This window comes from Boleophthalmus pectinirostris, unplaced genomic scaffold (assembly GCF_026225935.1).
Source record: "Boleophthalmus pectinirostris isolate CB_2022bp ecotype Guang Dong unplaced genomic scaffold, ASM2622593v1 HiC_scaffold_9, whole genome shotgun sequence".
In the NCBI taxonomy this organism is placed as follows: domain Eukaryota; kingdom Metazoa; phylum Chordata; class Actinopteri; order Gobiiformes; family Gobiidae; genus Boleophthalmus; species Boleophthalmus pectinirostris.
In genome coordinates, this window is record NW_026571541.1 from 24,391,101 (window position 1) to 24,407,763 (window position 16,663).

At 41.6% G+C, this 16,663-nt stretch overlaps 1 protein-coding gene across 1 annotated transcript in view; it reads right to left on the reverse strand.

Moving 5' to 3' along the window:
• Window positions 1-873: 873 nt before the first annotated feature.
• The window catches only part of sphkap (SPHK1 interactor, AKAP domain containing), a 65,218-nt gene continuing 49,428 nt past the window's right edge, over window positions 874-16,663 (reverse strand). Inside the window, exons 7-12 of the mRNA XM_055147679.1 lie at window positions 12,471-15,744; window positions 6,415-6,552; window positions 5,086-5,169; window positions 4,792-4,841; window positions 3,474-3,658; window positions 874-2,306 (exon numbers count right to left, since the gene is read on the reverse strand). Of these exons, the coding sequence (XP_055003654.1) occupies window positions 2,145-2,306; window positions 3,474-3,658; window positions 4,792-4,841; window positions 5,086-5,169; window positions 6,415-6,552; window positions 12,471-15,744 (3,893 nt within the window). The 3' untranslated portion in view covers window positions 874-2,144. The remainder of the gene's footprint in view (window positions 2,307-3,473; window positions 3,659-4,791; window positions 4,842-5,085; window positions 5,170-6,414; window positions 6,553-12,470; window positions 15,745-16,663) is intronic.

The following is a 16,663-nucleotide window of genomic DNA, read 5'->3' on the forward strand; positions in this document are numbered from 1 at the left end:
CTTGTCCTTGTCCTTTTTGAGTCACAATTTTAACACACATTAATATTAATAGGCACCTACGCAGATGTTTGACCTACTGTGTTTGTTGGTTGGTCCAGTCCCAGTTACTGAGTGTTTAGTTGTTGTGTCCTTGGGCAAGACACTTCTCCCACATTGCCTTGTTTTTAGCGTCATAGGAGTTAAAGATTCAGATTCATTATCAGTGAGAAAACCAAAAAAGAAATATTTTACTCTATACATCATGAACTAGATAATTTAGGATTTAACGGCAGTCTGACCTAGCCTGTTTCATCTGCCGGTTTCACTTTGTAGAAACCGTCTGACCTCACAACATTAGGATTCATTCACTCGACGGTAGGTGGGTACTTTTTAAAAATTTAACCAATCGCTGCTATTTGGTTGTGATGTATGTAATGTGCCGCTAACGGGGTAAACTGGTATATTAAGCTTTTCCCAAATCCCATAGGAAGAAGGGCAAAAACATTTTTCCCCTTGATAAAATTAAATTTTTTTTTTCATTTGTTCCAGCTTTAAATCCTCGATCTCGGGAATCGTTGCCAACACAGAACGCACAACTCTTCGCTGATTGGCTGGTGCCCTAACTCACACTTCTAGTGTATTCTGATTCTTGACCTAGTCGCTAGAGAGAAATGAAATAAAAATAAAAAATAATGTAAGCATCACCAAATATTTTACAACTTTTTTGGTCTGCGTGTATTTGAAAACAGTTTCTCTGACCCATATGTTTAATTAACTTTCTTGGTCGAGATTAGATACATAAACATTTCAAAATCTCAGTGGGACTATCCTGGTTAAATAAATGTCAAATAAAAAATTTTAAAAATCAAGATTAGGTCCAATAAGGAGAGTCTGTTGGTCATTCACATCACATAAATTTATTGTTGCCAAAAGAGAAGTACATTCATTTCTATGGTGACCAAGCTGGAGTGTGCTTTCCCGATGCTGATGCTGCACTATACATAGTACTAGTAGTTAAGAAAGAACAGAGCAAATTCACATACAAATTTGACATTACAAATCTGAACGTCTTTCTAACACGGTAAAGCTAAGGTGCAGCCATTTTCAGTCTACATTACAGTATTTACAGGAAACAAATGACCCCATTTTCAAAACTTACATTAACAAAATTCAGTGTCACAACAGAGGTGGAGACGACATTTTGACAAACACTTCAATACATTAGAATACATGGGAAAGTGGAAGTATTTCAGTAATCACTTAAAGGTTCATTGTGTAACTTTTCTGGTTTCAGGGGTCGATTGCTTGCTTGTCTCCATGGTGATTCTAACTCTCTACCCGGTTTGTTCCACAGTATGGCACTAAACTTATCTCCATGGAGACAAGCAGGCATTGCCACCAAGCCAAGTTATAAGTCAGATCTGTGGAGAGGCAACCCCATTCACAGTTTTTCAAATTATTTACTGTATTTTAGTAATAAAAACACATAATTGCAGAAGTTTGATGGCATACTGTGGAACATGTTAGGCAAAATAAAAACATTTCCATGGAAACAAGGTGGCAGAAATCCCACCAGAAAAGTTACATAGTGCACCTTTAATTTGAAAACATATCTCATTATATAATACTCTGATTGAATACGGTAAAAAACACATTAAGTTAACACACAAAATTTTGAGATGTATGGAAATATTTTCAGTCAAAATAATACAAAAACATAGTTGGAATGTTTACTTTACGAACTGCTGAAACAAAACTACTTTCCCATATTGTAATTTCTGGACTTGTTTGAATTTTACAAAATTGTGTCAATATAATTTAATATATAATATATGTCAATATATTTTATAATAAATAAATAAATAAATACATACATAATAAATAAGTTCTAAATAAATATCATTTGGTTGCGTGTAAATCTGTAGATATAATTTTGTGTCATCTGGAGCAGTTAAAACCTGCCTCCATAGAGTTATAAGGCCAGTTCATTCCCAACAGGAACCTCAAACCTGCATTTTGTTGTCTTAAATGAAATAAAAATGTCTTAAAGGGAGAGTTGTCTGTTGTGTTGTGCTTGCAGACACTTGCTGGACAAACATGGATGACATTTAAAGTTCAGAAGTAGTTACAGAAGTTGAGTCTTTTGAAAGAGAGTTGAAATTGTTCTACAAAGTCTGCAGGAGCCAGTCGAAGAGGCCAGACACTCTGCCCTCCTCTTCCTCCTCCTCCTCTTCCTCTCTCTCACGCTTCTCACAGAACTGAAGAACAGCTCGGAACAGGTCTCCCACCCGCCACGCCTTCTGGGTCATCAGGACCACTCTCTGAAACTGGGACAGCCAAAATATCACAATAAGTCAAGTTTTTGTTGGGTTTCAGATGACAACTTCATAATGACACATTTAAAGAGATGGAGAAATGGGTTTATAATAGTACAAAAGTGGTATTTTTTTCTGTACCTATCATACGATTGTATGAAAACAATAATACCAAACTGAGTTTTAGTCACAGTCAAACCTTTCTACTGCAGGGAACACCACCTTCTTGTTTTGTTTTTGCATTGTCTCAAATATTCCACAACATGGCATTAAATTTAATGCCTGCCTCAAGTGGAGGAGTTCAAGTATCTCAGGGTCTTGTTCACGAGAGAGGGGAGGATAGAGCGTGAGATTGACAGGTGGATCTGTGCAGTGACGGCAGTGATGCAGTCACTGTATCGGACCGTTGTGGTGAAGAGAGAGCTGAGCTGAAAGGTGAAGCTCTTGATTTACCAGTCAATCTACGTTCCTACCCTCACCTATGGTCATGAGCTTTGGGTAATGACTGAAAGGACAAAATCGTGGATACAAGCAGCCGAAATGAGTTTCCTCCGCAGGGTGGCTGGGCGCTCCTGGTTACACAGGAGAAGCTCAGATTAAAGTCGCTGCTCCTCCACGTCCAGAGGAGCCAGTTGAGGTGGCTCGGGCATCTGTTTTGATGCCTCCTTTCTGGGCACCAAGGACACACTGGAGGTGTCTCTTGGTTGGTCTGGGAACGCCTTGGGGTCCCCCTCCCTGCTTAGACTGCTGCCTCCGCGACCCGGCCCCAAATAAGCAAAAGAAAATGGATGGATGGCATTAAGCTTATCTTTCTTCATGGGGACAAGCCTCCAGAAAATGTACCCAGTGCAGATTTAAATTAACCTGGCTCACAACAGCTTGAAATGTGTCACTCTAAATTGAGTTCCACACATTATCAATCTGGGATGGCTCTCACTAAAACCTAAACCAAACCAAAAGTAGTTTTCAGTTTTCAGTTATTGGTAACATTTAAGGACTTTTACCATTGAAAAGATACAATATGTAGTTTAAAATAGTTAATCACCATGGCAACTGTCCTGGTTTTCATATTATTCATAACATTCTGAAACTCAGCAAACCATGACTAAATCAGATCTAAACCAGGGTCAAATTAGGAGCCATATTTTGAAAACTGCAGGACATGAGAGTCCTTAATACCTTGGCCTCTCTCCTCTCTTTGGACCTCCTGAAGTAGAGCGCAGACAGGCCCAGCTCCGAGGCAGCGATCCACTGCAGAGCCACACGCAGCTCCCAGTCCCTGCAGTCTGAGTCCAGGTCGAAGTTCACCACCTGCAGCTCGCTGGGGTTAGTGCTGCCCCCTGCTGGCTTCACCACACTGCCCTCTGAAAGGACAAGCACATGGGTTTTATATGTAACTGGATTAATTAGAATTGTCTACTGAACAAAAGGTACAAGGTAGTTGCTAACTTGAAAACTGCCACTTCACAAGATGGAACAGAGCTTTTGAGCTTTGGAGACAGACACAAGCTACTAAACCAGGATTTGACTAAGAGTTGGGCAAACTTTACTGATCCACATAAGAAATTATTTGGATACAGTAGCTCACACATCACAATATAGTATAATAACACAGAGCGAAAAGATAAATGGTAATAATAAATTCTAAATAAGTAGCAAAATAGATAGCAAGAAATAGGTGTCGAAATAATACATAATTATATAAATGTAAATAACTCAAAGATATGTGAATGAAACACATGTAACACATTCGTAACACCATTCTAACATGGCGTAAAGGTCACAAAAATGAATTGAGTGAGTGTAATATAGAACTAACAAGCTATATTTGGACTTTTCTTGAACAGTTTTGAATAGGGACGTAACAAAAACTGAAATATCATAATATTGTATTGTCAAAAGTCTCACAATAATATCGCGGACTGTCACAATATATCGAATTACAAGTTCCTTTGCCTAAATGCATAGTTTTATAGTAGCAGCAGCTTATGAACATTGGAAACTACATATCCTATGATTCATTTCAGTGCAGACAACATGAAGAGATATGTTTTTTTACTTGAATTCTTGGGATTATGATGGAAATAATTCACACCAAAATAATGTCAAGGTATTTTAAAAGCAAAAAAGGTGTCCCATCTACAATTATATTAGCCTGTTCAAAATATCGCAATAAATATCGTACTGTGAGATACATATTGTGATAATATTTTACCGAGAGATTTGGATATCGTTACATCCCTAGTTTTGAACAGTTTTCTCATAATAAAATTTTACATCAAAACTTTCCAGTCACTTCAACTCATTAGTCATTGAACTAACCTCTCATTTAGTCAGGTCATTTATTTATATCTCCCTTCATTAAAAAGAAACAGCACATAACGTCCTTTACGCTTCACAGATTGTCAAGTGAAGCTACTGTGAGTGTTGGAGGAGGAGCTGAATAATTAAGCGGTTAATAAGGCTGAACTGACACTAGAACGCAGCATAGACTTACCAGGGACAGTCCCCCTCAAAACTGCTGCGCGCCCTCTCTCCGTCTCCTCACTGCACAAGCATAGAAACACACCATTAGAACTGCATAATGACAAAATGTGAAATTAGCTTCTCCGCCAAATCACCGCCCGCCCGCTACCCTGTCAAAACTACATGTCAACGGCCTGCTGAGTTCATGAGGAACACAATATGCCAGGGGTAGATTTCCTGTCGTGTAAAAATGTTATTGTATGCACCAAAGTGACAGTTTTAAGAAAAAAAAAAAAAAAAATAATCTTGAGTTGATGACGTGTACCTGATCAGTGTGCTTTGAGTGGGCACTTCGGAAAATGCATCCAAGTCGGTCAGGCCCAGACTGGAGGCGCTGCTCGTCCCATTCCTGAAACAGAGCGGCTGGTCATGGTATTTGGATAAAGTCATAATCATTTTTAAAAAGACAAAAAGGCTATAGTTGGTAAGCTGGTGTGGTGGTAGGATGTGAGCAGAAGCTTGGAGGGCCTCTAGTGGAGGAGCAGGTGAGAGACATCCAGCAGCATGAGGAGCTCCGGGTCCATGAGGAGGGATGAGTCTGAAGCTTGGAGCTCCTAATACAGTCTACATCAGCTCAACATCCATTTACTGTACATGCTTTCACAAGTAACAATCACAGAGCGCTAATGTAGCACAGCATGTGATTTAAAGGTGCATATGTGGATGAAAGGCTCTTGTGAAGCCTGCTTTTGTCTTATTATTAGATAGAACTACACTTGGAGAGGCGCCACTACATTCTCCAGACTCAGCATACTTCAGATAAGAATCAATGTGCAGCTCTGCCCAAAAAAATCTATACTAAAACATTTTAAACCATTCCCTAAAATCATATATGTACCAGTCAACTCGCCCATATATTGTCTGTGTGTTTCAGGATCACTTGGCTGTAATCAAATATACATTTATTTGTACCTGATTGGCTTTGCAATGTTGTGATTTCACACCATATATGTGACTTAGAAGAGCATGGATAATGCGTCTAATTGTAAAGCGATGTTGGGTCTCACATAGGACTGTTTTAGTGCCAGAGTTCACCTGGTGACTCATGTTCCACGTGAGAGCTGTAGACATGAGGCTGTGTGAGTGTGAACACAACAGAATATCGTGGGACTACACCTCTACATTAAATCACACTGTATCATCAGTCAAAGAAGTGTGTTTTCTATTAAACCGGAAATCTTACTAAATGGTTTTATTGTTTCCTTTGAACCTTACCTTACCTCTGTGTGTCTCTATACTACACAATGCACCTTTAATAGTACGAGCCAAACCTCTGGCCTACCCCACTATAGAGCTGTATGGCCCGGCCCGCTGATGAAGCAGAGGATGGTGTAGCAAATGTTTAGAGCCAGAGTCTTTGATGTCGTCATGTGGGAGCTTTGTGAGATGGGCTCCTAAAGCGGCCCTGTGCAGATGCATGGGAGGTTAGGGCTGCTCTAATCCTGTATGCAGGCTATGAGGGGGGAGGAGGGGGGTTTCTGCGCACAGCACCACAGCAAAACAGCAGCAGCAGCAGCAGAGGGGGGTAAACTGCAGTGGCACATGGGGCTTTGTTAGCAGGAGATGGGGCCATGACACGGCCGTGCTTACAGACCCCTCGCTCAGGTGGATAAAACTACTGCTCTCCTCGGGCGGGTCTTCCTCCGGGCTCATGTGAGACCAGCTGCCCATGCTCTCCTCACTGCTAGCACTGAGAGAACGCCTGTCCCGCTTCACCACTCTGTCCCTGTCACTGCTGGGAGAGCACAGCACACAGCACAGCAGCTGTCAAAGGCTGCCAAAACATCACTCACATCAAGACTGTATGCTTACTGTCGGCTATCATCTTTCTGTCACACACAAGGTTTCACTACATTTGAGATAAAACATGGCAAATCTGACATTTATTCAAATAGAGCGCAACAGTGACTGCCCATCCCCTGGCTCCAAAAGTAAAATTCCCTTTCATTTCTCCCACAGACCTTACGATAAAAACAAATCAAAAACTTGAGCTCCACTGGATTGGGTCACGGCAATAGTCCAACCTTAACGGGACAGTCCGGAATTTTGGACATAGGATCTCATTTCCTAGTGAGCCAGAGTGTTGAAGACGTGTGGAGACACTTTTTTTTTAAAAAAAATAGTCAATCCAGTCCTTGCATTTGCAGAGGTCGCTGGTGCTAGGCTAGTGTATGTCAATGGCCATAGTTATCTTGCCACTAAAAACGTATCCAGTCTTACCCACTCCACAAAGCAATGTAAATATCTGTGCTGATAGAATAATTTTAGAAGTAAAACTTCCTGTACTTCCTGATAGAAAGCTTGGCAGTGGCAGACTGATATCACCCAGCACCTATCTTACCGGCAAAGTAAAATTCCACTGCTGCTGAGAAATAGTCCCTCAACATCTGATGATTCTTGTGATGCAAGGTTAGTTTTATTTCAGACATTATTCTGTCGACACAGACATTCATATGGACAGTCTGGTGTAATAATAGATTTATTTGGGTGTTTTGTGGAGTGGGTAAGACTGTTTTTAGTGGCAGGATAACTATGGCCATTGACATGCACTAGCCTAGCACCAGTGACCTCTGCAAATACAAGGACAGGATGGAATATTTAAAAAGTGTCTCCACATGTTTCCAACACTCGGGCTAACTAAGAAATGAGGTCTTATGTCCAAAATTTCAGAATGTCCCTTTAAAGAGGCACTTTATAAGTTTAAAGGTGGAGTGTCTGAAACCATCTTCCCCATAGATCTGTTATTGTTTTGCCTTAAATGTTCCACAAGATGGCATAAAACAATATCCATGGATATGGAAGGTGCCTCCACAAAGAAAACAAAGCGGCAAAATAAAAAACACCTGTAATTAAATATATAAAAAATAGATGAGGTGTAAACAACATTGATGGAACCAGTAAACGTACACTGTGCACCTTTAAAGTGAATAACTTACAGAAGAAATATACCTTTCCAAAAACTTATTGTGGACTAAAACAGTTACATCAGAGTCAAATTAGATTAAACTCAGCCTCATCGTTTAGTCAATAATCATTAACCTAAATTAACCTCTTCAAGTCCTCTGTGACACCAGGATTAAAAGGTTTTCTTTTCTTTACTGTTCGCCTGCATTTCTACGTTGAAGGTTCTTACAAGTTTGTACGACCCTGTTACTACCTCTACTGCATCTGCTCACATTGTAAACCCAATAATCCTGTCTGTTTCCCCATAGTTTAGAGAGAGAGTGATTAAATAAAGTCCTGATCAGATGAGTGAGAGCTGCCAGCCTGGACCTCCACAGAGAAATCAGCCTTATGCACCCTCACAGTGAGAGTGTCAGCGCTCACAGGGGAAAGGAAAAGGCACAACACCAGTGTCTGTGTGAACTAAGAGATGGAAGGAGAACCAGCAAAACTCAAGTAAACATACATTCAAAATAAATGTATCCATTGAAATTAATGGAAGATCTTACTATTCAACTACAGCCTAAATGTTGTTTAGAAGATATGCAAAATATTAAGAATAATGTATGTAAAAAAAAAAAAAAAAAAGTAGCAGTATTTTGCACATATGTCTTTGAACATCAACCAAGCAAACAAATTTCTGATGTATGCTGGAATATTGTCTGAATATCATCATTGGATACTCCCCGGCAAAAGTTTGGACACACCATCTCATTCCATATATTCCTTTTTAATCTTTATTTTTGCTAATTTCTACTTTTTGTTCACACAGAAGACATAAACAATATGAAGTAATATGAAATTATGTAGCAAAGGAAAAGAATTAAAACAAACAAACAAAAAATACTACATCTGTGGAAGGTGAGGAAGACATTTTTTTTCTTACTTTGTTTCCTTTGCTACATAATACTTCATATATTTCATGTCTTCTGCGTATACAAAAGGTAAAAAGTAGCAAAAAAGTTTCTTCACCTTCCATGATGGTCTGTCTCTCTCACCCTGATCCAGCTCGAGTCGTCTACCAGAGGCCTGGGAGCTTGAGAGTTCTGCGCAGTATCTTTGCTGTTCCTAGTACTGCATTTTTCTGGACTGAGATGTCTGTTGTTTTCCTTTCCTTGTTGAAAAATGTAAGGTGAATTGTATAACTTTTCTGGTGGAGGGTCCGTCAAATGCTTTTCTCCAAGGAGATGTTATTTTTGCTTGTCTGGAATGTTTCACAGTATGATATTAAACCTTTCTATGTCCATGGAAATCAAACCAGACCAAGTAACAGGTCAGATCTGTGAAGCGGCAACCCCGCTCAGTTAGAATGCCTGTTTTTCTAGGTATTTTTGAGCTGTTTAATGTCACACTGCGCAACATTCCAGGCAGAGCAATGACATATCTATAGAAACAAGCAGGTGACGTACCCGCAACCAAAAAGTTACATAGTGCACTTTAACTTTTTTCTTTACTACATAATTCCATATGTCTTGCTTCATATATTTGGTATCTTCCATATGTATATAAAATGTATAAAGTAGTAAAAATAGAAAAAAAAACTTTTGACTCTAGTGTATTACCAACTGAACAACCAACAACTGCCACTGCTGCAATTCTTATTTATACATCTTAAGCCAGTAACTTCTCACTATGGGGCCAGTCTTAACCACTGTGCCACCATATTGTCCTGATAAACCTTACAAAATGATGTACTTCCAAACACCTCTAAATATTAAAATAAACTTTTTCCTTGACTTTTTTGCCTGTACCTTTTACATATTTTTCTGCTGCTTCATTAGATTTCACAGTTGATGCAGCTTTTTTAATCTCCCTAACTACTCCCAGCGGACTGTGTGCTCGCAGGCTGTTCACACACTTATCCAGCGCTGTAGAGTTTTCCGCTTGATAATTTCGTGATCATCACACATTGTAGTGCTGCCTGTGCTAGTGTCTGATGGCTAAGCTAATGGGACAGTGGCCTAGAGCTGCAGTGACCAGTCTGAAATGGTCATCGTCTCTTTACAGCCTCGTAAAAATACGTTATAAAGTGCAGTTTGGAGGCGTAATGTCCGTCTTTTTAACTACTTGATACTGCATAATGTGTTTTTTATGGGTATGGCAGTCGTACAAATGGTCTTGAAAAATGTTGACTGGGCAATGCAACTTTTTACTTTACTTTCCCTGTCGCTAATAGTACATGTGTACACAAATAAACACAATTTTACTGTAGTAGTTATCTGACCTGATTAATGAACAAATTATGATCGAGTAATTTCAAACTTTTGGAGTCCTGTCCCACTAGTTGGGAGTAACATTTTGAAAAGATTGTTGTAACACCTACAAAACTTATTCTTTTAGCAAGCTTTTAATTTGTGTAATTTGGGCCGTTAGACTCACATTTGATACTGTGATTTTAAGTTTTAAAACTCATTTAGCAGTAAATACCTTGGCAGTTAACTATATGATCCATTTTCTAGGAATCATTGAAAATAATTTTTGTTCTTTTCCAATATACAAAGTGTGACAAAGAGGTGTGGATCAGAATCCTGCATGGGTCCATTTTTGGAGACTTGCACCCGCCTGCACCCACGCAGTACAGCACCGCACACGCCCGTTAACCCGTTAACATTCCACCCGTTAACATTCCACCCATTAACATTCCACCCGTTACCCACCCCTGCCCGTGATAAATCACACACAAATTAAAAGCATTAAAAGCAACTGAATCCATCAGAATATGAACTGAAAAGTTACAACTTCAAGAATTACAATCACGAAATGAAATGAAACTGTCACACTTTCTTCAGTACGAATATGAATTCACCAATGTGACTCGACTGTCATCACTTCACAGGTATTATTTACTGAGCAGAAGAAACATCGATCGAGATACCGAACTTTTGCACCACACACGCCACGGACTGAACCATGACTAAACCAGGACTAACGTAGTACTGAATCAGGAGTACTAAACAAGGACTGAACTAAGACTAAAACAGCACTAAACCAGGACTAAACCTGGACTAAACCAGAACTGAACCAGGACTCACTGTCGGAACTGGTTTGGAGGTGCATCTGCATAGACTGTCGGGTGACCACAGGCGAAAGGACCGGTACAGAGCTCCACACCCCACGGAAGTAAGAGTAACCCTCACCCGATCACGCTTTGCAGACACCCTGCTCTGTGGGCTCGGGGTTCTCTCCTTCTTAAATCCAAGATTGGTCCTGGTTTAGACCTGGTTTAGACATGGATTAGACCTAGTTTAGACCTGGTTTAGACCTGGTTTAGTCCTGGTGTAGTCCTGGTTTAGTCCTGATTTAGTCCTGACCTGCCCATGTGTAATTACTACCCGCCTGCATACCTGACCGTAAAATTCCAAAACATTAAAATCTGCCCGTTTCAGCAACTATTTGCTCGCGGGTACCCGACCCGATGCAGGATTCTGGTATGGATTGCTGCCCTTTATTGCATATAAACTTATGCACCAAATTCTTCACATATTACAGTTTAATTTCTTCAATCACCTACATCAATAAGCTGTGGACCTGCCTTTGAAATATGTAAGCTGAAATATATTTTCAGAAGCTTTCATTAATGTATATAGCCGTATTAAAAATGTGCATGGTCAGAGGTCGTTTAGCTGTCTCCCTTTCACTGCCTATGACTTATTCAGAAATACATTCTTTGACCTTGTTCTTCCAATACCCACCGGCTTCAGCTCGGGAGTGTGGATGCAGTTTGGAGTGATCAAGGAGAGGTGAACCGCCCCTCAGCCCGTGAAATATGAAGCCTCTAAAAGCTTTCAGCAAACACTGTACATCACCCAGGGAGTCACAGCCTGGGCCGATAATTTGTCAAACTATACACCTCCTAAAATAGACGACTTTTCCTTTTGTGCTGCTTTAAACTGACTGAGGAGAGAGAGGTTCGAAATCAAACTATGCTATTTGTAAAGATGAGGCGGACGCATCTTTCATACACCGGGCAGGGCTGCTTTTAATATTTACAAAAATAGATAGATTGCACTGCCAAATCTCTAATTTTAACTGTACAAGTAAGTTGATCATACTTTATAAAAGTTAGACATTAATTAGCAATAATAAAGCATGAAGAAGGACAAAAAGTTTATATGTATTTGTTTGAGAATTTCTTAACCTTAGTAAGTACTTAATTGTGTAACTTTTGTGGTGGAGGGTCCATCAAATGCTTTTTATTACTTACGTTAACTTACTTACGTTTCACAGTATGGCATTAAACCTTTCTGTCGTCACTGACCAAACTGGACCCCAGTTCAAGTTCAAGGTCAGATCTGTGGAAAGGCAACCCTGCTCACAATTAAAATGCCTGTTTTTCTATGTATTGTTGAGCTATAAAACCACCTGTAATTTGATAAGTGTATCATAGAACTGCTTTATGTCATACTGCGGAACATTCCAGGCAGAGCAATGATGTATTCATGGAAACAATCAGGTCCATCCATCCACCAGAATAGTTACACCATGCATCTTTAAGGTTAGGTTTAGGAATTAATGCAAGGTTTTTCAGAAATTAAGTAGTTGCTAATCATGAATCATTCTTAAAAACTAATTGTTTATTATGAATTCAGTCTGTTCTTATGCTTTATTAAGGATTATTAGTTGTAGTTAGCATAAAGTGTTGCCTAACTAGAGCAGTGACCTTAGTGCTAAAAATACATTGCAAAGTGCTAATGACAGATGCTCTACCTGTTGCTGTTGACTCTCTCCGTCCGTTTGGGAGCAGAGTTCTCCGGTGGGGGGTCTTTGGGTCCGGCCCCCCTGCTCTCGAGCTGGGGTAAGCTCTCCTCCACTTTCTGATCTCCCTCTATGTGTATCAAGGGCACATCTCTGGGGCCCCTGACTCGAGGCAAACTGCTGTCTTTTGAGCCTAATCCATTTCCGGCTTGCTCCTGGCTGGATTTGCTGCGACTACAACTGAGATGTGACTGCTTGAACCCCCTCCTCCTCTCCCCTACGGGCACATGAGGCTGTGAAATGGCCCCATTAGTGTCCTGCTGCCCACCCAGAGCACTTTTCCCGATATCCACAATGTCTGCTGCAAGACGATTGGCAAACTGCTGCACGTGAGGCTGAGAATCTGCTGAAACCTCCAGGTCAATACTGTCCTCGGGATCCGCAATGATCTTGTTCTTCCTCATTAGCGACTCAATGGAGCTGGACCAGGTCTCATGAATCAGCATATCCGTGATCTGGTCCGTTTTGCCCCTCTGATACAGGCAGGAGTCTGACTTACACAGCCCCGTGGCAGATACTGAGTTGCTGGGGTAAATGTTCAAAGTGTCTCCATGGACATTCCGGGCGAATCCGTCAAAAGAGTTCGCTTTGATGGGCGAGTTGACAGTGAGACGTGAGTCGGAGGAGCGCCGATCGGGCACAGAGGACTGTCTGATACAGAAGGGGGTACGGGGAGAAGGGGGGAAGAGGCTATTGCTCCATTCTTTTGTTTTTGCAATGCCGTAGTCTTTGTTTTCCTTATCCATGTCACGCAGCATAAACCTATAAAACTCCTCTGTGATGCTTTCAGTGCTGGACTGTTTCGACAGGCAAGATGAGGCCCTGACGTTGAGATGGCCGTTTTTCTTCGTAGCTGCTTGTTGCACTGCGGCTGCTAATATACTGCTAGCATTTTTTCCCGCGTAGTAGTCTAGCAAAAGGTCAAAACCCCTGCCCTCTGTCTCCATTTGGTTTACCATGAACCGCGAGAACTCATCGGTAATACTTTCACAACTCGACTGTTTAGAGATTGAACTGCCCCGGCTTAAGTTCTGACCTAAGCGACTCCCAAGGCCTAGCGTGTTGGCAGTGCCAGATTGGTCACTGTCCTCTTCTGGGATACTCTCATAGCTGGACGCCTTCCCCCTGCTCCACCTTTCACACTGAAGTCTGCTGCGTGGTTGCCCTGCTTTGGATGTGTCCACTACATTGAGTTCTGGACAGTTCATGATACGTGCAGTGACCTCTGAAGCGAACAACGCAAAGGGGTCTTGCGTTTCATCCGGATGCACTGTCTCATCCACCACCCTGTTCACCAGCCGCTCCATTAGCTCCGGCTGCTCTTCCGTTTTCCTCTTAATCTCGCTCAGACGTGGGGCTCTGTGTTTCTTGGAGCCAGCGTTACTTCCTGGGCCATCTTTTCTCCGGAGCACCGTGCGACAAGCCGGGATCAAATAGGCCTCAGTTCCATCTGTCGTTGCCCCTTTCAGAGCACAAAACCACGGCTGCTTCCCAGTGGAATTCTCTAAACAGATTGCGGCTAATTCCGTAGCCATCGACACTACGGTTGAAGCCAGGTCCTCGGCATAACATGTAATGGGCGTCTTGGAGTCTGTGTCCATTTTGAGAGAGACCAGAGAACTACATGAGTTGAGGGACGACTGCGGAGTTAGAGAGGATTGTCGGCTGTCACTGCTTGTGCCCAGTCTCCCCCTCCTCTCCATGCAGTGAACCGGAATCTCACTCAAAGGGTCCCTGATGGGGCCTTGCTGGCTGGAATAGTGCTCTGAGAATTCCTTGGCAGGCAACGACGCACACTTGGACAGATTTTGTCTCAGTATGGTCTGCTCTCTCTGGGCTGGGGGGCTCGTGTGATGCCTGTCTTCTGATAGATGTCTCTCCTTTGAAATGATAGTTACCTTATTCACGCTGTGTTGTGTTGCCCTGTTTTCACTGTTAGGGGACTGGTTACTATTTATTAAGCAGTGCAATTTTCCATTTCTGTTGGCGATGGTGTCAGGCAAATTAGTTTCATCAGCTTGGGAGTCGGACGAGCTTTGATCACCCCGAGAAACATGACTAATCTTTTTCTGTGTAATGCAAAGAATATCAAAAAGCAAGTTGTTCACACTCTCCTGCAAAAAGTGTTGGAAACTTGGCACCTCTTTCCCGCATCCTTCTAATTCTTTTTTCTTCCTGGCCTTTTCGAGAGCGTGCTTAAAAAGACCGTCTGCAACCTCATTAATCATATCGTCCACCTCTCTATCATCAGTGCAAGATTTTTTTGGACACGTGATTCCATCTACGATCTTATAATGGGTTGTCTCCAGCAGATGGGCTACACTTTTATAACCCTGAGGTTGTGTCAGAACTTCAGCAGCTTCTCGGTGCAAGACTTCGGCGATGTTGGCACGAAATGCTTCCACACTCGTGCCCTCCGCTACACTGCAGTGAAGTGTGAAAGCTGCTGAGGCTTCTGCTGCTGACATGAGACCCCTCGATGGTGCAAAGACGTCCATAGAATCCGCATCAGATTCCACCCCTTCTACCGACTCCTCTGTTAGTTCGACTGCAGCCACAGCCCCCGCTACCTGCGCCATTCCGCACATTGCAGACGGTAAAGAATAGTCCACTTCTTCCTCAGGTTCGTTTACGTCTTCCTCATTATCATCCTCAGACTCCATTGTTAGTTTCTCTGTAACTTGAGGGCTGGTGATGGTTCCGATGACATTAGCCGCACAAGCCAGTGCCACCTCTACATGCTTTGAAGCGTGTGCACTGCAATGATGAGCGATATGTACAGGAGTTCCATTTTCCGATGTTTCAGATTCTTCGATATCAGCTACGTTGGAACCGTGGCTCTCCGACCATTCACCTGGCCCTTCCGAACTATCTGGGCTCTGGACTATGACTATTTTGGGCAGTTCGAAAGAGCAGGTGCGCTGTTGGGTGGGTGCTCTTGATTGCGAATGGACAGGACTAGACCGGGAAACGCTGACAGCTGCTTCTGAGACAAAGGAGGATTCATCTTGGGACAGGCGAATAAAGGCGTCTTGCAGTACAGACTCTGCGAGGTTGGTGGCGTAGTGACCGGCGGATTCTTTAGTCTGAAGGCTTGCCCGGCGTGCTGCTTCCACCTTGGCTTCGCTGGTTGGTGGATGTTGAGAGAGTCCCCTCTGACACAGCCTGGTGCAGTGCTTCGGTGCCCCTTCTGCAACAGCCTCTGCCAGGTCACTGCTCTCAGACTCTGTGGACATAGAAGAGAGCTAATGAGAAATGTCCACTCTGATTACAGGCACACTTCATCAGCTGCAGAGGCATCCAAGCCTCAGCACCTTGACACTTGGCCAGTGCATTTTTTATTTATTCTACGACTCACTATTTCTGGATTATATGACATCAACACACTCGTAAGACCTGTCACAATTAATTGAGGTTGTACATTCAGATTTAGCAGTGTGATTGAATTAAATTAGCCACTTAAAAAAAAACATTGATAATATTATAAATGATCATAATCAATCCTACATTCTGATTTAAGCCTCCATCTGTAAAATTATAATCTAAATCTAGAATAGGAAAAACATTACAAAAACATTAAAAATAGTTCCTCAAAAATATTTAATTAAAAGGTGCAACGAGGCAGAGGATTCTTACAACAAATAGGCCATGGCACCAATCCCTATTACTTGGTTTTTGGCACTGTGGTGCACTATTACTGAAATGACTAATATTGTGACTAGTGATTCCAAAAACATATTTAGCAATAAAACAAAATAGTAGAAGAGCTTTCTACTAGCCTGGGAAAAATATTTTGAAATTTTGTATACTACATGTGCAATGTGTAACTTTTCTGGTGGAGAGTCCGCCACCTGCTTGTCTCCATGTTTTGCCTTGATTATTCCACAGTATGAAAATAAACACTATATATAAAACACCTGTAATTGAACAAATGCAGACATTTAATACCCTACTTTCCAGGCAAAGAAATCACATCTCCATAGAGACAAGTAAGTAGTGGACACTCCATCTTTGAAGATACATAGTGGGCATTATACATTTTCCTTTGGGATATTATTTTAATCCTAAAATATATAATTTTAATATTTTGGGATCTCTGCTGTAAACTATTTTTGACTTTTGTTTTTGCACTGATGATGTAATAT